The following is a 25,432-nucleotide window of genomic DNA, read 5'->3' as shown; positions in this document are numbered from 1 at the left end:
CCACGCCAATTAGATACAGAACTAGAGGCAGCCTGAAGCACCTCTTCCCACGTAAATGTGTGCATTTCCCATACTAGCTTTGTTCCTAAGAAGCACGGGTGGTAGCAAGGAACTTAGATCAAGTCTTGAGACTCACCTGTCCTCCCTATTTGCCCAAGACCAGAATCAGTATTACTGGCAATGCCTACAACAGACAACTCAGACTTTAAGTGCATTTCTTATTTTCCTCAGATAACAAAAATGACAACTTTTCCATGCATTTTCATTTCTTTTGCATGCAGATGTACATATCAGATGCTAAAATCAGTAAGCAAAGAGCCGGGGCATTTAAACCCCTGGGAAACTACTTGGGTTTGGGTTCCTGCACCACATCTTAAAACTCACACAGCGTGGGGATTCTTACTGTGAGGCTTCAACTGGAAGCCAATACATTAGAAATCTGAAAGATAGACTAATTTTTTCTTTTGTACACCTTTTTCCAATGCACCATAAAACACGATAAAAACCCCTTCCACCTATGCACAAGTCTTACAAGTTCCTGTGATTATAGTAATCCAAATGCAGGAGCTCTGCAGCACCTAGTGAGTAGCTTCATGAAGCCACTTGCTGCCAAAGCAGAGCTATGCTTCTCTGAGAGTCACTATCCCTAGTACAGGAGGAGCTGATTAAAAGGCTGTTAAAATCCACATATTTAACCCTTCTCCTGTGAGATAAAACCCACTGAGCATTAGAAAGTGGTAAGAGGTAAGATACAAATTGATTGACAACAGTATGAACTGTCCTCCACGAGGAAAATCTGAAATGAAATGGACTGCAAATATATCACAAGTTCCCCAAACTTCTTTACATTAAATTAGCTGTCGCTTATGATCTGCAGCAAATAATGCTTAAAGACACTGGATTTGATTCACATAATAAAATACACCATTTTTCACTCTGGCAGTGCCCATTTAAATGTGAGTGATTATGATCTTGCATTAGTAAACATGCAAATTGGGATCAGTTTAATATTTTGAAAAACCCCAAATGAGAAGTAAATGTTTGCTGAGCTTATGCTGTAGGACTCAGTCCTTAACATGCAATTTTGAATGCACATATTTACCCAAAACACTAATTTGGTTATCTCATTTCTCAGGTTCTACTGCATGACTGCCCCATGCTTCTCATCATGCCTCAAAGCCAAACCTGAGGAGAGAAACACTTACCAAGAAAGTGAGGAGAAGCCTCGTCTTCTTGGATAAACACATGTCGAGCACCAGGAGGGATATCAAACATCTTAAGGTACCCTTTGGCATGTGTAGTAGTCAATGGAGAAAGCACAGATGGAAAGAAAAAGTAATAGCCATGGTTAGGAGCGCCCTATGTGATCTAGCTCCTACTTGCAGAAGGCGGCATCCGTCACCAACTGAGAAGCAGTGTCAAAAAGAAACTGAGCAAATAGTTTTGTAACGTATTTGATGGGACCTCCTTGTGTTTCTTCTCTTTCAGGGAGAGAAGAGAAACCAGTTACAAATCTATTTGTCACTTGACTAGCTACACTGCTATCAGCCATATCAATTAACAATTCAGGCAAAAATATGTTTCTTATGTTCCTCAGCATAATGAGGGGGGAAAACCAGAAGTCTTCCTGATTATTTTTTCCAAATCACTCATCAGCCAGGCTGTTATATTTGAGTTTACTTACTGTCACATTAGATATTAATGTCTCGAGTGTGTCTATTTACTCCTGAGACATCAAAGACTGGAGAAAGGTGGGCGTAGTACAGAGCATATTGTCGCTACACATCCAAAAAGGCTCGTCTCTATGGAAGTTAACCCAAACTATTTACAACTGTGAATGTAAAATGCATCAATCAAATTGCTGCTCCTTCAGTGAAAGGGCTGAAATCAGCTCTCTACAGCTAAAAGTAAAAAGTTGTTTCCAAAGAAAATTATTCCTATTTTAAATTTCAGTTATTTATCAGTCCAAACTGCAGATAATTAGTGTAACATTAAGTAAGTATTGTCATTAGGAAGACTAAAATCTCTCCTAGAGACCTGTCAACAGGTACTTCTATATCAAGTTTTAATCAAGAGCATCATAAGCACTCTGAGTGCATGGTATTTTCATATTTCTATTACATTCTGTTAAACAACTGCAGATTTAACGATGATGTATCTCTGTAGATCCCTTTTTTAAGAGCCAAGTAAGTTTCTCTGGTTTGTACTGTGCTATGCAAACCTCCCAAGTAATCCAGCCCTGCTAGAGGAGCAGCGTAGACATGACAACAGCTTTATTATTCATGCATTGCAAGCACAAGATGTAGCATTTAAGTAATTCTGCTTCGCCCTGGGGATCCTGGGACTAATGGCTACATTGGTAGTTTGTCATCCACCTGACACACTACAGCTCCTTGGAAAACCTACGTGAAGAAAAGGAAGAGTTGGGAATGTGCAAAATCATGGTCTCGGCTGATGAGTGACTACGCAAACAGCATCTGCCAATCTTATCATTGATTGTCTTTTGAGCATATGAAACATAGAGCTTTTGCCTGATTTGGCATTATCTATCAATGTCTAAGTGGAGATGAGAACTGTGGCAAGAACTCTCGAGTTGCCATGGATGCCTCGCTTTCTACAAGCACTTGACACTTACCCAGCATATTTTTAGACTCCTTTGTTTCAGAAAGGGAAATATTGCGAGCTCCTTTGGGCAATGTAAATGCTCCTCTTGTCTTCCCTTAAATAGAACGTCTGTGATTAGTGCTATGGGAGACAAGTCTTGTTATTTCATTGACTATGTTTGTCAGCCAGATGGTCTTTACAAGGGTAAAGGATAAATTACTTCTGTGTTCCAATGCCTTTAAAGCAGAACTAAGACACATCTAGCAAATGTTAATAGTCAATGAAAGTCAGACCAGTAAAAAATCAGGTAGGTGATTTTAAGTTGGATACTTGCAGATTTCATTTTCCAGAAACTTGAATTCTTTTTGGCACCTCTTGCTTAAATGTTTTCCTGTTGGAAGAGGTCAATTAGTCTTTTTAATGACTAGGATTGCCAAAGTTATGGTAAAACGATAAACATTTCATAAACACTTCTATCACTTTCATAAACATCTGCACAGAAGGGGCTGGTTAACAGCAGTCTGCCCTGAGCTATCGCCTGGCGCGCTCTGTCCCTGCATTGCCATGCTTTCCAGATGCTGAAAATGCTGTGCAAACACCGGATTGCACAGCATCACACCATCAGACAAGGCGGTGGCTCTCAGTGGCCCACAGGCACAAGTGCTGAGCCAGAACGCGGTGGGGTTGGTAGCATATTTTGGTGGCTGCTGGCCTCTTGGTTGCCCTCTTAATCCCCCAGGGAGTAAGCCAAACCGCAGGCTCCAGCAGCATGGGGACCACGAGCTACAGGCTGTAAACCATTGGTGTAGGCAACAGAAGCCAGACTCGTTAGAGAAAGCTCTTATTGGACTGGATCCAAAGCTGTGACTCGACTATCTTCTCTGCCCCCAAAATTCCAATCATTTTCTGAGTGAAAAAATCAGAAATGCTCTTAGAAGGCTAAGCTCATATTTCTGCCGATTGTTTTTTTTAAGAAAAGCACAGCAGCTGCCAACTCCAGAAATACGCAGGCTTGTATCTGAGGCTGAAAGTCATAGTCTTAAGTCCAATGCTCCCGAAGTTTGAAGGAGTCTTTCATTATTCCGTGTCCAATCCATCAGCCTCCAGGGAGCCATGCTTTTCAGAAAGGCTTTCTACTGTCATTTGGTAATTACAATAAGTAAACTTTTCCAATTGGCTTGTAATAATTAGTAAGTCTTTTTTCAGCAGAATATTTTTTGTATTTTAGTTAGAGTCGCACACTAACTTATCTCTGTCCAAGTTTAGATTGTCTGCTCACTGTCCACATGTAATTATTAATGCTGCAGTAAAGCTTGCTTCATGGCAGCAGTTACTAGCTTCTAAACTGTTAACGCAGATATTCAGGTTGGCTGTCCCTCAGTCTTTCTCTGCTCTGTCTTAAAACACTTCGTTCTAGCTGACAAATACTTCCAAAATAACTGTTCCTAGTCATACAGGAGAAATATTTCCCTGAGTAGTCCCCAGACTGGGGGCTGGGGGGGGAAGCAATACAGGGGAGCCTTAAAATACCAGATAGTCACAGCAAAATGTACAAGGTAGTACTGCCCCGGCTTAGCAAATAACTGATGAAGTAGAAATTTCTGAAGACGACCATGGAGAACTTGAATTACTATTGATATGAGATGTGTTGCAAAACACCCCAGAGCGCAGTCTGAAAATTTTAACCAGGTCATTCTTAGTTCTGAGCGAGGAGAATGCTATCCTGTTTTCCACTGGACCTCAGTCATGCAACGCAAAGGGTATGAGAAATGAGGACTCCTGCCAAAACATTTTTATATTTGGTTCAGAATTCAGCTGAATTGATTTTTAATTTGTTTGTTTGACTGAAGGGCTGTAATTTGTGAGAAAGCATAATAAAAAAAAAATTGACATGAAGATCAGTATGCTTATTTCATATGCACAGACATTCAGACTTCCATTGAAAAAACTAGAGTTCAGGTTTGAGAGGAAAAACTTGTGAAAAGTCAGGGACTAAACTATTCTTGCACATCAGCTCACAACTTGCACTTTGCTACCTTTAAGTAGGTTGCATTGCTGGTCTGCAAAAGCAGTAAGTACAACAGAAACACCGGAGACAACAGAAACTATATCCAAAATACTATTCCTACCAAGCTTTTTGGGAGTGCGGGTAAAGGTTCCCTTCACAGTTCGGCAATGAGAGTTATCCCCACCGCAGACGCCACACTTATCTTCAACCTTGTTAGAGCCGATTTCCTTGTCACAACCCACTTTCTGCAGAACGAAGAGCCAGGAAAAAAAACAAAACACCGAAAGAGAAGGCTTGGTCATTGTCAGTTTAGTTATGGTGGGAGGCCATCACAGAATCCATGCATCGAGGGAATTACCATCCAACACTGACCTATTTTATTGAAATACAAATTACTTGCAAATCTGGTGCTGGATAATGGCTTTCATGTGCAAAATAGGAAGTGATTCTTGCTTTATATTCACTGTACTTCAGGACTAAGAAAGATAGGGAAGACAGAAAAATAGACAGAACTCTTTTCAGACATGAAACTAAGTGCAAAAAGACGCAAATGAAACCATCAGTTAAAGAGAAGCGGAGTATTTCCATGCAACAGATCTGTGCCATTGCTCTCATTTCATTTAAATCTCAAGGAATTATGAGGAATATGATGTGGCAAATATATAATTCAGAAACATCTGCAAAGCCTTATCTCTGCATCGTTCTGACTGACTAACCAAGGTTGTTCTGTAACACGGCACAGCTCAAACTCAGCGGTGACCCTGGGAAGCTGTCACTCACCACACATTCTCCACGGACGCAAATGCTGTAGGGATCTTTATAGGAACAGCGAGTCCCATCATGCGCCAGCTGTTTCATATAAGCAACATCCCCCGTTTCTTTTGATTGGCAGTACAGGTGACATCTCTTATTAGCTGTGTAGCAAGGAGAGAGGAGGAACTGTATAAATTAACAGCAATCCAGATATGCTTCAGAAAACTATCCCAATAAAGGAGTGAAGAGAACACAACAGAGATAGAAAGGACCTTTAACAGACAGCTGTGGGGAAAAAGGCAACTGATTTCCTTTTCTGTGAATTACAGGCCTGGCCTGTCACTTTCAGACCTTCTCACAGAAGCCAGTTCCCCTCTAAAGAGGCTCCGAAGACTGCGTTCTCAACAGCAGCTTTCATTCTGATCCTACTGGCAACAGGGTTGAGTTTACAAAATCACAAGGACGCAGAAACATGACAGCAGAAAAATGAGTCTATGAGAAGATGGTGCACAAGCCAGGTGAAAAGCACGGAGGATTTAATCTGTCTTTATCCTTTTCTGAAAATACTGGCTGAACATGTATTTCTTGGTTAATGTCTAACTCCTTAGCCATCCGTGTAAAGGGTATCTCAGGAGATCCCTGAGGAAAAAATGCCAGCAACTCTGCAACACCTTTCAGTGAACTAGGAATCTGTCTTTGTGCTCCAAGCTGTCCTTGTCACTCAAGGTTAATTACTGGGTTGAATTAATGTCAGTAGCAAAGACTGACAGAATCAGGCCAAGGCAGATGGATCTACAAAAGTGTGGGAAAATAAAAAGAGTGGGGGAATAGGAAGAGTGGGGAAACACTATGAAGGACCTCTCGAGTAGTGCCATTAGAAAAACATGTTAATGCTTCCAGCGGCTACCATCAGATGTTGACCCTTGGCACTCAGGCAGATGAAGAGCTGTGCAGCAGAGAGTGCAGGAAGGGTTCTTCACAGCCCAACCAACAGCTTTCCACTCTTTGCCCCAACAGCAGCCAGCCAGAGCTCAACAGCACAGCGCACCACACACTGTGATCACCCACCGGCTATTCTGCAGCAGGAGCTGGGAGCCTCAAGCCTCTTGCTGCATCACCTCCTCACCAAGAGGACGATGAAGCCAGGAGAGGCTAGCTGGCCTAGGGTTGGGGAAATGACAGCTGTCTCACAGGGCACCTGTTCTTTCCTTCAGGAGCCATCCTTTCTTCCTGATTTTTCATCTCACCCCCTGCTTATTCCTGCTTTCTGCACAGCTGATGAACAAGACCCCCACAAGCTGCGGGAGATTCCAGGCCTGACTTCTAATAAAGGCAAATAACAGAACTTACAGTCAGGGTGTTCATATGGCAGCCAGTGGTGCTTGCTGTTCTGATACTCAAAGTGGGAATTGCGTTGCTGGCATTGCTGCGCTCTGAAGTCCTCAAAGTGCTTCGGACACTCCTCTGTATTGCAAAGCTGGAACTCAAAATTGACACCAGCGCAGTCCTCACCTCCATTGACGGGCCTGCGAGGAGAAAACATCCAAGCGATTCTAAAACCCTCTGGCCACTAGCTCTGGGGATTCTTCATCTGTGTTCCGTGAAATTTCACACTCTAATTTAAGAGACAATTTTGCAAAAAAAAGGTGTGTGAAGTGACAGAAGTGGAAACAGAGCAGTTACACTGCAGATACACACTTGCAGTACAACCTCAGCGCTTGCCCGTGCATCCCCAAGGCATCTGCTGAAATTCAGAAGTACTATATATGTGCACACACATGCTGCCAGCAGTCGGTTTACAATGAGGAATTATCTAGGTCTATCCTACAGCCTGCTGAGCTCACACACTTTTCACTCTCTCATACATCAGCTAAATCATTGGGATAGTTTTCCATAGGCTTTCCCCTGGAAATAATTGGATTCTCCAAAAACGATGCTGGCTCCCTGCAAAAAGCTGTATTTCAAGGGGCTTGAACAGGACATGAGTTTGGTGGACTCCATCCAAAACGCAAATATCATTTAAACTGACAGCTGTTACAATTCCCAGCTGACTGGGAATACCAGCCAGCCAAAAGACCTACATTGGATTGTTGCACTGGCGTGTCCGAAAGCGAACTCCAGTTCCACAGGTCCGTGAGCAGGAGCCGAACTTTGTCCAGGGTCCCCAGTTGCCATCCTGCTTCAGCTGGTTAGTGTTCTTCCACATGCAGTGACCTTTATAGCACCACTGAGAGAAATCGGGCAAGGACAAGAGATGAGAACAGAAACAAAACCCAAACCAAACGCAGAATTGCAGTAATATCAGAAGCACACAGAGGTGAGCTCACAGGCAAAGGGATGTCGTGGAGAACGGGCTGCAAGCAGAGACTTTCTGGGGGACAAAGCGGGTGAGGGCCGATGTACTTCGGGCCCAAGAGCAACTGACCATCCTCCCCGAAGGCAGCCCGCCCCATGAATGGCGGGCAGCTCTGCTGAACCTGAGCCTGAACACTTCCATGGGAAGAGACGTGAAACTCAATACGTTCCACCCTCCTCTTCACTTAAGTAAGTTTTGCTTCATTTGAGTCTAAGTCACTACCACCTTTTTGAGGGAATTTTAATATTCTGCATATTAGCAGGATAAAGTTTTTGCTGAGGATCGGCTGGGGTTTTTTGGGTTCCCCCAAGTGTCCCCCCTCAAGTGGCCAAATATCACTTATGCAAATAGGCTGGGACAGAGGGCTAGTCAGTGGGCAGGGTGTTGTTTTGCTGCTGGCTAGGACATACTCAGATGGTATAACTGGCTCTCCTGTATCTCAAAATACATTGAATTTGCTAAACAAACATTTATTTGCGTGTAATTTTATAATGAAAAATGAATCAGTAGCAGGACATCCACTAATGGGGTATTAAAAGGGAAAAATAAAGAGCTAATCCCAAGCCTACACAAACATTTAGCCACAGGATGTCTGGACCACAAGCACTAAGCAGTCCTACAGTAACAGCATTATCTGCTACCATGGATTCCCAAAGACGCTCTATGGACACTTTGCAGGTGAGACAAGAATCCAAAAAACGTAACAAAAAGGCCACAGAAGAGGCTGAGAATGGGTTACACCTCAACTGGGGTTTCTACATCCAAAACTTACTCTGCACTGGGGTAAGCCTTGTACTGTTCACAGGATATCACAGGGGTAAAGCACACCTCCCTCTTTTCCCTTCCTCAGGCTCCTGCCAGGGGATGCTGGGCAATTCCCTCTTGTCCTCTGTGCCCTTCAACCCAAACGAATGCAGCTTGGGTTTTGGGTTTTTTTTTTTCAATACAAACATAGTGAAAACACAATACTCACTTTTCCAGGGGCACATTCTGTCCCATCAAGTGGAGGTCCTTTCTTAGTCTTACAGAAATACGGGTTATCTGGATGGCTACACCACAACTGCTTGCATGGGTCAAAGGTTCGGAACTGAAACGCAGCACATTTATGTGATGAAATGCAACATTAGATTATTAATAGTTTTCAGATAAGGATTCAACCCACCCCGTCAATTCATCTCACGCACAGGGCTAGCAGTAAGTACAGTATCTTCAAAAAGAAAAAGGCAAAAGTATCTTCAGAAAGCAAAGGGCAGTTCTTATTCCCTGCATCCTTGAGCTGGTGTGAAGAGGAAAAAAGACACCCAGAAATGGGAAGAAAATGAGGGGTTTTTTTCCGTTCTTCCTTAGGATCACTACCACAGGTCTGTGTCGTATGGACAGTGCTGCCATCCATTTGACCATTAACCCAAATGACCCAGCTGACTGGGTTTCACCCATAAATATCTCTCTCCTCTTTATAGATCTGTTTAAACTACTCCATTAACTGCTCTTCAATTAGGAGCAAAATGCATATATTGCAGCTCTTAAATAAGGCCAGGCACCAACTTGCTGAATGAATGTTTTGTCTTTGCAATGACTGCCTTGGACATACCGCTGTGCACATTTTATAGCCAACGCCAAAATCAAAGCGGCACTGTTCATCCATGGAATAGTTGATGCCTGGCAGTTCAGGAAGCTTGGGCCAGTCATGTTCAAAAGGATCGTCAAGGAGACAGTCGTAAGAGCTGTGGAAAGAAACACAGAAAAAAAAAAAAGTCATAAGAAGATGTAGTGATTTGGTTTTTTGATTAGGGAGGTCAAAGTACTTACTCTTAGTAAGGCAATACTCCTTTCCTACAACCTGTTTTCTGTCCTGTTCACATAGTTATTGCTCCCCAAAGCACCGACAGTCCCTTCTGAAGGAATACCGCCTAGTGCAGCGGGACTGAGCAGTGGATGGGAAGATCCTACAGCAAAATCCCTGCATTTAGTGGAGACTGTGGAGAGGCATCTCCAGCCCTTCCCTGCCCTAGCGACACATGTGAAATGTGCACTTTACTTTCCTGTCACCAGAGATAGGAAACAAACACTGCTCCACTCTCAGAGCCAAAGGGGCAACGCCTCCATGTGCTTCGGCCTGAAGTATGATGCCTAATACAGGGCTGGACGCAAAGCCCCCTGTAGTCAGAGTCCTTCCACTGATTTTATGGAGCTTTTTGGAACAGGGCAGTGGTCTGAGAACAAAGCCTTCTTACCTGACATCTACTGTATCAACAGGGATGAAGCCCTGCCCTAGGCAAAGAGCAAGAATAAGGCTCGCTTTTTTCTCATTCCTGTTTAATTCTGATGTGATACTGGCAGGCTGCTCCTTCTGCACTGGCTATTTCACTTGAAGCTCTAAGGTCTCAGTCCATTGCCATTTTATGCTTTACGTTACAAATAGGGTTTCTTCTACAGGAAATTTGGGTCAACGCATTAAGTTTTCAATCAGTTTTGACTGGCTAACCCAGCTGTGAGCCATGGAGAAGAAAGCCTGAGTAAGAACAGGATGGAGAGGTACTTCCATGGAGGGAGACTAGAGCCAGCACAGTAAGAGATCTGTTCTCCTTTTCTCCCTCATTCAGACGCATGCTGCCTTCTCTCTTCCACAACTTTTGCTAGTTCCTTTTCTGAGTTTAGGGCTTCACCCTGCCCGTTCCCCAGCAGAACTCCGAGAGAAATCAAAAACCTAGAGAAAGCACCAGTTACCTAACATAAATTCTGCCTGAAAGCCTCCTGCTACCATTCCTCTCCCGAGGATGTGATGGGCTTGGAGTACAGCCCTAAGCAAGGAAGCATCATTCCTGGCTTATAGCTTTTCTGATATTGATTTGAAGGAGAAAGAGAGTATGGTAAAAAGGGTGAGGGGGAAACGGCTCCCTTGGAGCAGGCCAGCCGTGCAGGCAGTAGTATCTCGCCGGGGCTGCAAGGAAGCACAGAGGAGCCTACCGGGATGCCTCCGAAGGCTGAACCCTGCTGGGAGGCAGAGGGCAGGCCACCCTGGGGGATCCCACTCCTGTGAGGCCCCAGTACCGCTGCATTTAGAAAAAGGGCTTCCACAATTGGGGGTCCTGTTTATGACACTTGTGCTCGCCCCTTCATGCCGGGATTGCCTCTTGTCTTCCCTTCACCGTCTAGCGGAGGGCAGCAGGCAGCACACTGGCCCCACATCCCAGGAACTGCAAAGGCTTCTGCTTCCTTCTGTACGACAACTACCGCCGAGCACTGACGGGTCCTTACTGTATGTATCTTTTGAGTTCTTGGCCGCTGCATCTGGACCAGTGGTAACGATGAAAGGCAGCCTGCACCAAGGGAGCCATAACACTCCCCATGGCTGTCTCATCCCCACATCTGTTCCCTTGACCATCGTGCTCCATTCCCAGCCTGTAACAAAGAACCAGCGTCAGAGCCCAGGCAGTTCCCACTCTTCCACAGGTAATACAACTGTAAAGAAAACAATTTTCCATGCGCACACAATCATGAAATTGTTCTTTGCGTTCTACAGATATCACCTGCATTTCAAACTGATCTTTGATGTCAGAACCTAAGGATGCTCTGAATACTTTTTAATTTATACTTTGTTCTATTTGTTTGTACCAGGAATGAACTAACTAGATGATGACAACTTCATATGCTTTGGATGAAGGTAAACAACTCTGCTCATTAGGGAGCTGTTCATTCTGACATTCAGTTGCTCACATTTGTGTACTCATTTATCAAAAGCAGCTATTTGAACAGAGCTAACAGTTATCATGGTGCATATCCAAAGAGCTAACACTGTTAGCATGTTACATCTCCAAGTGACCTGGTCATCTCCAGTTGGGCTAAATCCCTCCTGGTGAACTGAACAAGTAGCCTGCACTACTCAAGGATGACAAAAATCAGATCCTTAGTGCTTGTCGTTAATTCATCCAGACAGCTAACAGGGAGAACTTTTCTTAATCTTTACTCCCACCCTAACATTCTATCCATTTTATCATTCTTGAAGAGATGCCAAATCTAACAAATCAGCATGTTCAGTTGATGAGAAGAAAGAAGTTAAGGATGCTTGACAAGCTACTGTCTCCACTGCCTGGGCCTTCCAGGTTTCTTACTGACTTCTGCATCACCCTAGAGAAAACAAGTTCCCCCTCTCTCTTCCCCCTCCTTTCTTCCCCCACTTATCTCTTCATTGCTTAAACCACTGATGCATTCCAGGGGGATGGAAATAAAATTAGCATAGCTTTCATATAGCTATTAAAATTAAACCATTGGAAGCAAGCAGGAGACACAGCACTGTATTTTGTTGGTGATCTAATTGTAAAAGTTAGACTTACACATGACCAGTTTCATGAGCAACAACAAAAGCTGATGAAAACCCGTCCTCATGGTTGAGAGTACAGCTTCGGACCGGGTGACACATGCCAGTAACAGGAGCATACCCTATGGAGAGAAATCACGTCTCATTCTTTTGCCCATTACATTTATTTTAAACAAGACACCCCCCCATAAACTTACTACCTGAGAAGAACCTAGGATTATTTTCTTTTGATTGTCCATTTTTTCTCTGTCTCTGCAATTGCTGTCAAACAGAGTAAATAGCTCTGACATACTGGGATTGATTCCACAGGCATCTGTGTTACTTCAGGCACTTTCACTTTTATCACCAAAGATGCACAAGATTCTTCTTGAATTAAAAGGTAGCGTTATAGGCTGGGATTTTTTGCATGTGTGCGCATTAGTACCTTCATTGACACACTGCCTGGTGCATACTGCACATCTTTTCCTCAGTAAAAGCTAAAATCTTTCTGATGACAGGGAAGTCTGCCTAACAGCTCCACCTAACCAGTTTCAATCCAGGCATGCCAGCCCAGACCTGAAAGAGAACTGAGACCTTTCTCTCCCCTTGAAAGGTGAAGGGACCATGGAGGTACTGCACACAAATCCTTAAGACATCTCCAGCTGGACAGCCAAAACACGGTCTCACCCAGACCTTTCTTTATCTGCACTGACATAAATCATGCGTTGTGAATTTACTTCCCATTATCATTAGTTCCCTAGTCATGAAGACTAATGCAGGTATCAAAGCAGCTGGTATGCCATCTATAAAAAGCAATGTACAGTGAACGATGCAATAAAACAAAAGCAAAGTTGAATGCAAAGTATATTGAGCGTTCCTAGTGATCCCTGCAGACACACGCACAAACACCTGGTGTTTGAAGAAAGTAAATCGCTATTTACTTATATTTCTCAAGTAAGAAGTCTAATCTGCTACAGTTAGACGTAAATGGCAAGGACTCCCATGGCAAGGTCTACTCACTTTATTTTATAAAGTACAGAAAATGAATGGGAGGAAGAACTTTCTTTGCACGACACAGTAATGACTACATGCTCAGCCTGTCCACATGAGCCTTTTCCAAAGCCAGAACAGGGAACCGGGAGGTCTGAGGAGCGTACATGCCTTCCCCAACAGCACCAGGCTTCAATACATCTTTAAAATTGAACACTTCCTTAAGTATCTGCTGAATCAAGGCCTACATTGCTTATTGTCTCAGGATCACCTAACAATGCAATTCCGCTGTTCTCCTATTTCCAAGTCCCGATAGTTTTGCTCCTGGTCAGCTGCATTACCTTGCATACCAGCGGGCCCAAAATCTTGCCTGGTTAAGAAGATGGCATGATCGTGATGCTCAGAGTGATTGGGGTCCGACTTCTGCTGCTGATACGCCCAGCGGCAAACGTTCTCCAAGCTTCTCGAGGGATTTCCCCTTTCAATCAAGCTAATGGACTGAAAGAACAACACATTAGACCCAGGAGCTCCTAAAGGTAGAAAATTCTGACAAGTTTGGATTTTCTTGGACCACTACCCAGGTTCCCCTTTCTCTCTTCCTAAGAGAGGAGTTATCACTGTCACGACAGCCTTCTCTCCTACCAGAACAGAAAACGTGCACACTAGCACTGACCATGCATGCGTAATAGTACATCTTTAGTTTTTTAGGTTTTTTTAAGGCAGTTTAATGAGTGTTCACATCATCTATGAAAATAACTGCCTTTCTGCATATAGCCTGTAACAGGCAGGAGGAACAGACCACTTGATGTTAGGATCAAATAAGGCCATTTTTCTTTCTTTTGTTGGAACTTGCTCAGATTCTGGACTGCCAGAGGACAAAGTGCCTCAGCTGAGATGAATGAGCATGCAGTGGCACATGCAGATGGTGTGGAGGCAGTGAATAATATCAATACATAGGACAATGTCTCAAATGGTAGAAACACTGTAATGCCAGCAAACGTGTACCAACGAGCACAGATTACACATCTGGATCTGTTGGACCTCTACTACAGTGTGTGCCTACAAGCTCAGTAAATTTAGTTCCAGGACAAACATCACACTGATCTTTTGACTTGCCCAAATTCAGTGTCTGAGTTAAATGGGATAGGATCTTTGTCAAACCCTAAACAGCATTAGCACTTTCCTCTCATCCTGAACATTTTAACAAGTATTTGTTTCAAAAATCTCTGAATGTATTTTACCAGTAAAATCAATGTACTGTTACAAGTACTACCTGGGGTACAAAGTGGAGGAGTGTGTTGTAATCTGGTAAAAGGGGTGTACACAAAATGAGAAAAGGAGATAGTTGCCCTAGCAGACTGCTTGGAGGGGGTGCATCAGCAAGCCATGTTGGTCACCCAGGATGACTGCTTCTACTAAACTGGTTTAATTCCCGATTAAGGAAGGATTCACAAGGGCAAGAATTTAGGCTGCAAGCCTGAGCAGGCTGAGGGATGCTCATGGTCAGCCTCAGGAATGAGGGCACAAGCACATTTAGCACATGCCAAGCAGGGAAAGCAGTTCTCTGGACTAGCTTTCCAGTAGACTTCTGTTTCCACAATCCTGCATGTGATTCATATAGACTGTAACTACATAGAAGATGAAGGTGAAGAACTGGTTCTGAAACTTGCTTACCTTTGCATATCCTAACATGATCATTCGGACCAGCACCACATTTATGTGAACACCCAGGGATTCATCGTGGTAAATTTCATTCACCTGGGGAGGAAAAAAAGAGGAAAAATTAAAAAGACAAAAACCCTGATTGTACCAAGAGACTTCCAAGGCAACATATATGTTATTTCAAGTGCTTACACCACTACAGTCTTCTCAAAAGAGGATTCACATCTCAAATCATCTCCATGCAGTGAGAAATGCAGACTAAGCTTCCCATCATCACATACTCCCTCACATAGAACTTTCTGAGGTACATGTCAAGACTTTTCTCAAGTTTAACAGCCTCTGGATCAAAGCCAATAGAAAAGGTGACTGGGGAAGAACAAGACTTGAAGTTCAAACCTTGGGAATACTTATCTCACTGCTTGATTTCACTCATTTGATAAACACAATGAGGGAAACGAGGTTATTCCTGAAAGTGAAGTTACAGCGGCGTGTTCAAGTTCACTGAGGGATTTAAAAGCAGATAGAGTTTGCTTTAACAACAGAGAAACCCATGTGGCCATCTCTGCTATGCCATCTGGCCACTCCAACTGCGGATGAATTCCAGATTCTGTTCCTAGTTGTTTCATCAACCATTTGTCTCACTTCGATCAGTTTAAACACATGGGATGTGTATTTTAGTGGGGAAAGTGGGCGAACATATTTTTGTTCATTTCATAAAAGATACTCTGCTGCCAGTAGCTCTCACTCAAGGAAATGTGCCGTTAGCTTCAGCGTAGGCTTGTTCTCGGAAAATACATGAGGATTTGACTTAAAGCCATTTTTGTATTCTGAAGCTCTGGGTTGGGAAGGCAGAATATTCAGACAACGACATGAACAACCAGGCTCCATTTCTGTACACGTGTAGGCATGCGTTTAGCTTTACAGATGTGAATAGTACTCTTGATTCTAAATCAACCTGAAAATTAATGGGAGAAGTGCTTCCAAATCCCAGAAATGCTTTGGAAAATTTCATCTGAAAGTTTTAAAGTCAAGAGCATTGCCAGAGACCTAAACACTGTAGTATACCTTACAGGATAATGATATCTCCAAATATGCTTGATTTCTGCAAGTCAGCGTGTTCCATCAGAAAAAAGTTTCAGCTGCATGAAAGCATGTCAAGTTTATGCAGTCTGGAAAGACTTACTATGTTACGAACAAGTGCTGGCCTGAGAAAACACCCATCTGTAAGACAACCTCCTGAGACCTCAAAACTCTCGTCCTCCAGGACTGCAGAAAACACGCAGGAAAGAGCAAACTTGGAAGCCCACAGGGAGTCCTTATAAACCAGTCCGCAGCTTTGCACCAGACTAGGTCTGCAGAGGTCTCCAGTGAGATCCTTATGTGTCATTTAAAGGCAGAATTTTGATTCAAGTGTTTTCAGTCCCATTTCCAAAGGCAACAAAGATTAGAGTCACCCCCTTCTGTCAGTTCTAAGGCCCCAATAAATTTTGGCCCCATTTACCACTTTCCAGCAACCTTTGCAAACCAATAAAGACCTCAAAGAAATTCAGTATCCAGAAGTTCTGTGAAAATAAGCTGGTGATTAGAAGTAACAGTCTTACTACTACGCACAAGGAAGGCAGGACTGCATATGCTTTATCACACACATGTACAGGAGCTTGGAGAGTGCTCCCAGCACCAGAGGAGCTTATGCACCATTAGAGAGCCCCGCCACGAGACAGAAATCCCGAGTAACGCTGCAGTTCCACTGCTCACTGAACAACTGAAATACTTCATGGTGGGTTTTGTTTTGAAGAGTTGCTTTTTTTTTTTTTTTAGAAGCAACTAAGACTGCTGCCCTACTTTTCAGAGATAAATTAGAATTACGTGGTCACTTTGTATAAAAAGTGACTCTTTTTAGAGTGTTTGTAGAACTGAAGTTTAAAAACCAGAATCATGCAGATGGCTCAAAAATTGTTCTTCCTGAGGACATTCCTTGTGTCTGGGAAGGTGAGAAATGCCCTGCCACCAGAGTATAAATTATGGGGCTAAAACATCTGAAGATCATCAGTGAAGTTACTCATCCCCCTAAAAATGAAATTAGTATTATATTATGGGTAATTGGTGAAAAATGAATACCACTGTTCAGAGGCTGGTATATTTGAATAGGATTTAGAGGTTGGTTTATGGTGTTCTTTGGGTTTTTTTTTTAGGTCAGGCTAAACAGAACTTCCCCTTCCCCTCAGGGAAGAAAGGTCATTCTGAGTTGTCCAGACTGTGGGACCTGGCACAACAATCTTAGCCCACGGTTTTTAAAAATGCATTCCCTTTTAGGACCAGCTGAGAACAGAGAACTGTCAGCAGGGCAGTTTTACAGAGATGGGTACATAACTCAGACTGCCCGTCTTGTGAAGCAATTATTCCAAAGTTCAATTATGCACCTCATATTTTCTTCCCATTAATGCAACAGCATTGCTCCCCACAATGGCTTGTGTCAGAAAAAATGCTCATGATTTCCATTGTGCCAAGAAACAATAAGCCTTCCAGGAGTGACTTTCCTAGAGACAAAAAGGATCCTGGAACTGACCTCAAGATTCAAGTCATCTTTAAGATTTCTCTGTGACACTGGTTTTTACCCCATTCTCTGTGGATTGCTTTGGAGGGCTGCACTACAGGATTCCCATGAGGAACAAGTTCGTATGTACTCTTGTGACTGAAACACAGGAAATCTTAGAACCTGTAACCTCACCAGAAGGACCCAAAGCTAAAAAAAGTGCTGAAAACATCAGCGTGGACTGCAGCACTTTCCAACTGCTGTAACTGCACGACACTGTGCTTATGATGGCAAAAGAAATTACATTCCAAAGATACCGGTACAAAACACATATATAAATCACACCCCAGTAAGCCTGATTTTTCTGATCTGAGCTGGTGGAACGTACCACAGATGGCCAACTGTCCACATAGCCTCTGCTGTAGTATTTAAAAGTAAAAAGGGGTTAGAGGAAATTCAATAGCAATATGCACGGGAAGGAATCAGTCAGTACTCTCTCGCTGGGACAGTGATGACAACCGTGAGACTCTGCAGACAAAGTTGAGAAGTATCTATTTACTGAATGGATAAAAAATTGTTCAAACAGACAAAAACAATGCACCTGGCAACTGAACTGAAAGACTGCAGTAAGGAGCACTGGAAAGGGAGGTAAATGCTAACCAAGGGACTTCAGTGCTTCTGTATGAAACCCACCCACCTGTACGGAGTAGTAATGTCATGGGTGAACCCACACTCCCAAACTGACATAAGACAACAATGGTGGAATCTAAGGCACCTTCGAGCCAGACCTCCTCCCTAAAGGAAAAGTGGCTGGATTCTCACCTGTCACAGAAATTGCTGCCTCTTGACCCGCAGTCACCCATAGCTCTCCAAGTTGCGCTGGATGGTCCCCCTGAGCACCTCCTGCAGTATGGCCTCTCGGTAGCTGGCCTTTCCAGCTTGGGACATATGGCAAGCTGCAGATGCACCGCTGGTTTTGCACAGGCCCAGTGCAATTCCCCCATCAGGGTCACCCACCAGTGCTCGCCGACCCTACCTCCACGGTGCCCAGGCAGGGGCTGCAAGCTAATTCAAGGCAACCTGTGGCCCTGCCGAGGGCCGAGGTCTCAAATCACTTGGCAGGGGGTAAAACCGTTTGTCCAGCAAAGCCTCACCCATCATCATAATCTCCCCAGACCAGCTCCCAGATCTGCCAGCGTAAGTGGTCCCTTCTGTCTTTCAGCTGGGAGGGATGGCTGCTGCTGGGTGGGCGCACAAAGAGACACGAGGAACCTGGACTCTGCCCTTCTTCTGTTCTTAGTACTGGCGGACTCAGACTGAGTTTGCTTTCCTGCCCATAGCGGCCTCCTTTGGTATTTTTTGATGAGAAGCGCTATATGATAACAGCATTACCTTGATTACCAGCTCTTCATTTCCTTCTCTTAGAATCTACGGTCTTTGAACACTTTTTTAAATTAATAGGATATTTCAACAGAAATTATTTAAGAGTAACTGAACTGATGGAGTAAGGTTACAGAAGTTTCTTTGCTGATGTTTCCCTCTGCTCATCACAGCAAGTTCCTCTCCACTTACATCAAATGCTTCATTTGGCTCTCTCTGGGTTTTGGGGACTGTACAGTCTCAATGACCTTCTGTTTATGCCTTGATCAAATTACTTAAATTTCCACATCTTACTTGCATGGGGCAAAATGCAGTTTCTTCATTAGTGTTCTACAGTGAAGGAATGTTGAGTAATTCAGAATTTGATGATTAATGCTGTTAGCTGCTCTACTGTTCACATCACTGGAAATGAAACAGCTTTGAAAAAAATAGTCAATCCACAGGTAGGAATCACTAGATTAAATGGCAAGGAGTGAGTCGTGCTCTTTTGTTGACACCTTCACACGCCATTAGCCTTTACTACAGGCTGAGGGCAATATTACATTAAAATTGATGTAAAATGATACATGGGATAAGTGAACATGTGATGACTGTATGCTATAGAAACAGCTCCCTAACTAATAATTTTGACAGACAATAAGGAAAGTTATAAGCCTGACAAAATAAAATATAAAAAATCAGGGTTGTGAAGAAGGGTGGCTTTGAAGGAGAAACAGCTGCCATAGCCTCTTTTATCTTGTGATAAAAAAAAAAAAGAGGACCTGGGCTGTTCTTGAAGCCCTGCAATTCACCTCCACACCATAACCCATCAACTGGATGAGAGGCAAGAACCATGACTCCCAAATTTGTAAGAAAAAGTCACCATCTACAGAACAGGCTGTTTGCCCATAAAGAACGTGCCTTGGTGCCCACTGTGATGTTGAAATGTGAGGAAATAAAGGGGAGATTTCCTTCTGAACCATGCTACTCAAGCATGTCTGCTTGCCACAGCAAGCTGGGCTCAGAGATGACAGTTCAAAGATTTCAAGTGAGAGAATACAAGCTGCATCATCCCCTTCATCCTCTTCCAGCTCAACACCCAAGCCGCAGCCCAGCCAGGTCAGCAGCAAGACTCCCACTGCCTGCTGTAACATCTTTTCATAGAATCATGGAATCGTTTAGGTTGGAAAAGACCTTGAAGATCATTAAGTCCAACCGTTAACCCAGCACTGCCAAGCCCACCACTAAACCATGTCCCCAAGCACCACATCCATGTGTCTTTTTAAACACCTCCAGGGATGGTGATGCCACCACCTCCCTGGGCAGCCTGTTCCAATGTCTGACCACCCTTTTGGTGAAGAAGTTTTTCCTAATGTCCAACCTAAACCTCCCCTGGCACAACTTGAGGCTGCCTCCGACTGGGTCCTGTCGCTTGTTACATGGGAGAAGAGATCAATCCCCAGCTCCCTACAGCCTCCTTCCAGGTAGTTGTAGCGGGCAGTAAGATCCACCCTGAGCCCCCTCCTCTCCAGGTGAACACCCCCAGTTCTCTCAGATGCTTCTCATAGGACTCGTGCCCCAGCCCTGCTCTGGTGTCTGGACACGCTGCAGCCCCTCGGTGTCCCCCGTGCAGCGAGGGGCCCAGCACCAAACACAGGATTTGACGTGTGGCCCCACAGTGCCCAGTGCAGGGGGACGGTCCCTGCGCTAGTCTTGCTGGCCACGCTGGGTCTGACACAAGCCAGGATGCTGCTGGCCTCCGTTATCTAGGGAAGGGTTTTACAGAGAACAACAGAGACTTAAAGAGGAGCAAGTATTTGGCTCAGTGAAGTTTCATTGTTTTTCATTTTTGTAGGTGTCCAGGCTCTGCAACACAGAGCAGCCTCCAGGAAAGCACTGAGCAGAGGCAAAGGAACTGGCAGGAACGGTGCTGAACGTGTGCTTTTCCGGCAACCCTTTTATTATGACAGTTTTTAAAAGCTCAATACTCAGGGAAGCGGTGCCTCAGCTTGCACAGGCCCTGCATTGACATCTCTACTGCCAGTAGATGGTGCTGCAGATGTTTAAGAAAAGATGGAAGTGTTTTGGGACAGTGTATCGGCTGGCTGTTTAAAAAGTTAAATGTTTTTAAAGCTAAAAAGACAATACATTCCGAAATCACCTTTAATGAAGATTTATTGTTCATGTCTCATGAGGTACGTGGTATAAAGAAAATGATTCCCTGCAAGGACTGTATCAAGAATATTTTGTTACTCACACGAACAATTAACTTTTCACCTCAACCTTTCTGGATTCAAATTTAACTTCCTTCTGTGGTTGCCAAAACTACGTTAACTCCTATTTCGCATTCTTCAGCAATCCCAGTTACCTGCGCAGTTTAGCACAGCCACAAGCCACCACTCAGGGGACACTGGCATTTCTGAAATGCTGCTCGCAAGAACAGCATGAGCTGTCTGCTGTATGCACACTGCAGTCGGCCACCAGTACCAGCGCTTGCTTCCATGTGGAACTGCACAGAAAAGAATAAGCGCTGATCTAATTTTTCTCCTTTATCTCAGATAATAACTATCAGGTAAAGGATTGGGTTAGAGAGTAGAAGAAGTCAAGAGATCTCTGAATTAAGTGATGTGTTTATGCCTTGCTATGCATTTCTAGATGGAGTAAATGGAAAAAGAGAGCAAATGATAGAGAGATGAAGAACTGCAGGTAGTGTGTGTGTGCATGGAGACCTCTGGCAGAATTTTTAGACATATCTGGCACTGCCTGTTCTTATTGAAGCTAATCATAAAGCTCTCATTGACTTCAGCATGTGGACAACAAACTAAATTGTTATTTAGAAAGAAGGTGATACACACAAAACTTTGATGCTCATCACCAAAAGAGAAATTCTGTCAAAAGCCACTTGCAATTTGAGAATGAATGATGCATGGAAGTACCGCTCTACTGGCTAATTTGCATTTATTCTCAGGAAAAAAAAATAACTGAAAGATATAAATACTGCCAAGTCCAAACCTGCTTACAATCCCTCAGTGTAACCCCATGCCCTCTGTGTATAACCTGTGCCCTTTCTGATCTCAGTTACTTTAATCCAGGGAAGCTCTGTCTGAAGTAAGTACCCAAGGGAGTAACAAATGTCAGCTGCCTAATGCAGGAGACCTTTAATTTCAGATTCAACACCACAGTGCTAAAAACATCAAGCTTTTTTTAAGCGTCCCCTTACAACACTGTAATAGCTGCCTCTGGCTGAAAGTGATCATTACGAATGTTTCACTGTTCTGTCTTCTGTTAGCTGAAAACCAAACATTCCTCTAAACTGAATGCAGTGCCTTCAAGATCCTCTCTCTTTGTTAGGGGTTTCTCTTAGGTAGCGCAGAGGAGAGGAAAGCCACTTTGTGAGAGATGACATAACACAAAAGAAGAGCTAGCTGCCAAGCATCAGATACACCAACAGTGCCACATGCCCCCTCCCCCCCCAAAAAAAAAACCCCACAAATGGTGGTGAAAACCAATTCTCCTCTTGCAAAAGGTGGCCTCAACACCAGTGTGGCACACTACCACCTCACAGAGATGGGACCCGGCTCCTGACAGACTCCTCCCAGAGCTGCTGAAGGGCTGCCTTGGCTCTGTGGCATAACCAGGGTGGGGGAACAGAGGAGTGGGGGGAGAGGGAGCAGGGTTAGGCTTTCTCAGTCCTGCTTGCACCTCATTTCCCATTCCTCTGCCAGTTTTCACTCTACTTGCTTTCCTGCTGCACTCCTGCATGTTCTCTGAGGGATGCTTCACTGGGGATTAGGAACGGCACTAACGCTACGGCAGGGTTTGGGAGATGGAGGCTACAACTCCTCATGTGCTCCTGGCAAAGGTAAGAACAGGAAAACCAAAGAATCATCACAGAACGGTTTGGGCTGGAAGAGACCTTGAAGACCCCTAGTTCCCACCCCCTGCCAAAGGCAGGGACACCTCCCACCAGCCCAGGCTGCTCCCAGCCCCGTCCAGCCTGGCCTTGAGCGCTGCCAGGGATGGGACACCCACAGCTGCTCTGGGTAGTCTGGGCCAGCGCCTCACCACCCTCACGGTGAAGAACTTCTTCCTAATATCGAATCTAAATCTACCCTCTTGTAGTTTAAAACCATTCCCCTTGCCCTATCGCCGCAGGCCCTACTGATGTCGATTCTGTCGCTTCAAGGAACTGCCCAGTACTGGACAAGCCACTGAGCTACCCAAAACAACCCCAGGGGAACAACATTCCCTCCAGTGGGTGATTTTAGCCCCTGGCCCTTCTGGAAGGCAGGCTGCCAGTAAGTTGGGCAGTTCGTGCTTTGAGATAACAGTAAAGCTTCACCTCAGAGCTTGGGACTGTGCTAGATTTTATGGCTTTGGACTAGATGAGCCCATTTGGACTTTTGATATCTAGCGCTGACCTGTAACAGCTGTTTTAGATGCACTGCTGGGTTTTCCAGCCTGCATGTACAAATGTGACATATAGGGAAACACCTCAGGCATTTCTTCAGCTGGAAGTGAACCTCCAGGGCTGGAGCTCCCAATGGCATGGCAAGGCTGTGCCGTGCCTGACTCCCTGTGAGCCAGCGCTGGCACCGAGAGCAGTACAGTTGTGTCAGCACAGCGCTCTGCCCATGGTAACCAGTCTTGGCACAGGGTTGAACCCATGTGATTTAATACCGCTTTTTTGCACCGGAACAAAACAGTGCAATGTCCATACATATTTGCTCTTTTGAAGCCAGGAGCTGTCTCACATATGCTGCGTTATATATGGCAGAACTGCCTTCAACTTCCTCGCTTGGGAAGGCAAGTCTCAGCGAGTTACTGCCAGCCTTGCAAAAATCCCCACAAATGCTTGTAACATCCATCTTGAGTTCTTCCTCATCTGGAGCCTCCCATTTTAAGGAAGAGAAAGAGATACACGTTTAGATACACAAGGTTCAGTCCTGGACCTTCACACCACTAGATGCAAACCTAAATCTGAACCACAAGTCAAGTTCATGTCTGCCAGGCAACTTCAGCTGTGCTATGTCTGCTGGTGTCAGCAGTGGGTGGGACGGCAACAGCTGTGGTCCCCGTAGCTAAGGATCTTCTAGGAACAAGCAAAGACTTGCTCATGGGCTTTATGATTGCCTCAAAACTAAAAAAGAAGCTTCTCCTAACAACAAAGATATGCTAGACACATTCATGGCCATGAAAGTCTTGCTGTTGACTCAATCACATCTCAGAGGTGATCTGCAGCCACGAGCCCAGGTTCCGGTGGCTTGTTTCTCCTCAAGGATCTTCACACCCAGCCTCTTAACAGACCACAGCCAAAGGCATTCTGTGTGCACGTCAGAGGAGGGGAGGAAGTTATGATTAAATGCTTTGGGCTCCAAAACCAAAAGCACAGACATTACTTGACTTAACATCCCCCTGTCATCAAACCAAGATTCTACAGCATCCCTTTGCTTATTGTTAGGGAACAGCTCCCCTGGCACGCTAAAATACCACAGTGACCTCAAACATACAGGCTCACAATTACAGAAACAGTAGGAAAAGCATAAGACTGAACAAAACCCCAGGTTGTAAACCTAGCAGACTAAATTCTGTTTTCCAGTTACAATGTGTGTGTGTATCTGGAGTTTCTTATTCTAGATTTATAGCACAGTATAATTCTACACAGAGCCATCCTGGAAAACATATCAGTTGGTTTAAATTCATATAGATTATTTTTTTTCCCTCTCAAATTCTATGGATTAAATTTTTAAACTGCTGTTCCTCATTTTGGGAGCTAGAACAGGGTGGGTAGATTTTCAAAGACACTCAGCATGTTTGTGCTCTTGGAAAACTGAGATGGGACTGTGACAGGCAAAAGCTGTGTGCTAAGATTTTTTTATTTTTTTTTTAAAGGACCTGGCTTTAAACATCTAAAAGGTATCTGGGGTCTTATGACAATGAGACCATTCCTGTGGGTACACTTTGGTCCTGGCACTGTGTTTCACCCTCAGTATTTGAGGGGTCTCCCCTGTACCGAAGCTGTACAGTCTTTTGCACATGCAGGACCTGTGTTGCTGGCAGCACAGTTCCTTATGAAGGAATAGCTTATTTATCTGACTGAGGAGCTTGCAAAGGGAGCAAAGAGACCTCCTCTAGATATAGCAACTCATTTTTAGTCTGAAACACAAGATTTTCAGCCTTAAGCCTCCATACCAGATTAGCCACATGCATGATGCAGCGGTGGCACAATATGCACTAAACAGGAGCTGTGTGTGGGAAAAAAAAAAGGATTTGGTGCAGGACACATTGCGACACAAGCCATGTGGATCAAAGCTTGGACTAAAGGCAGAATGAATGGGAAAGAAGTAATGTCTCAATCATTCTGAACGAGCATTAAGAGCAGAAAATGCTAAGAAAAAAATTATCGTCACAAGCATACGAACTAACCATAAACCAAGGACTGAAGGCCAAATCCACTGTATGTGCTATTCGCATCGGCTGTCCCTCCTCAAGGGGAATGCTGCATACGAGGGGGAGCTGAAACGGTGGTTTGGGGATGAAGGGGAGAAGGTGGTTCTGATACTTCACAATAGTGGAAGGACTGAATTCTCTCAGTCAGGAATGATGGTGGCTGACATGACGCAGAACAAAGAAATGTTACAAAGATGATTTCTAAGCCTAAGGAATAGTTTTTAAATTATTTCAGGAATAAAAACGTGAGTGTAAAAAACACGCGAATCATTTTCACATTCATCAAATTGTTATTAACTGTAAGCCTGTTCCCTTACAATCTGTCCTTAGGATATTGTTTTTCTTTCCTGGAAAACCTTATGATCCCCACAGCTTCTAAGATGTGTCCATATGGGTCTGACACTTAAAGGCATTAAGAAA

The 25,432-nt window shown here is 44.1% G+C and overlaps 1 protein-coding gene across 2 annotated transcripts in view; it reads right to left on the bottom strand.

Annotated features, from left to right (window-relative positions):
• ADAMTS3 (ADAM metallopeptidase with thrombospondin type 1 motif 3) overlaps positions 1-25,432 on the bottom strand; it is a 134,808-nt gene that overhangs the window by 10,877 nt on the left and 98,499 nt on the right. For both annotated transcript variants that reach the window (XM_056354428.1, XM_056354420.1), the window contains exons 6-16: positions 14,683-14,766; positions 13,350-13,506; positions 12,056-12,161; positions 10,980-11,123; positions 9,313-9,445; positions 8,695-8,808; positions 7,447-7,592; positions 6,716-6,891; positions 5,393-5,526; positions 4,734-4,857; positions 1,206-1,286 (exon numbers count right to left, since the gene is read on the bottom strand). In XM_056354428.1, the coding sequence (XP_056210403.1) occupies positions 1,206-1,286; positions 4,734-4,857; positions 5,393-5,526; positions 6,716-6,891; positions 7,447-7,592; positions 8,695-8,808; positions 9,313-9,445; positions 10,980-11,123; positions 12,056-12,161; positions 13,350-13,506; positions 14,683-14,766 (1,399 nt within the window). The remainder of the gene's footprint in view (positions 1-1,205; positions 1,287-4,733; positions 4,858-5,392; positions 5,527-6,715; positions 6,892-7,446; positions 7,593-8,694; positions 8,809-9,312; positions 9,446-10,979; positions 11,124-12,055; positions 12,162-13,349; positions 13,507-14,682; positions 14,767-25,432) is intronic.

Source organism: Falco biarmicus, chromosome 1, assembly GCF_023638135.1.
Source record: "Falco biarmicus isolate bFalBia1 chromosome 1, bFalBia1.pri, whole genome shotgun sequence".
In the NCBI taxonomy this organism is placed as follows: Eukaryota; Metazoa; Chordata; class Aves; order Falconiformes; family Falconidae; genus Falco; species Falco biarmicus.
This window is presented reverse-complemented; position numbering and strand designations above follow the sequence as displayed.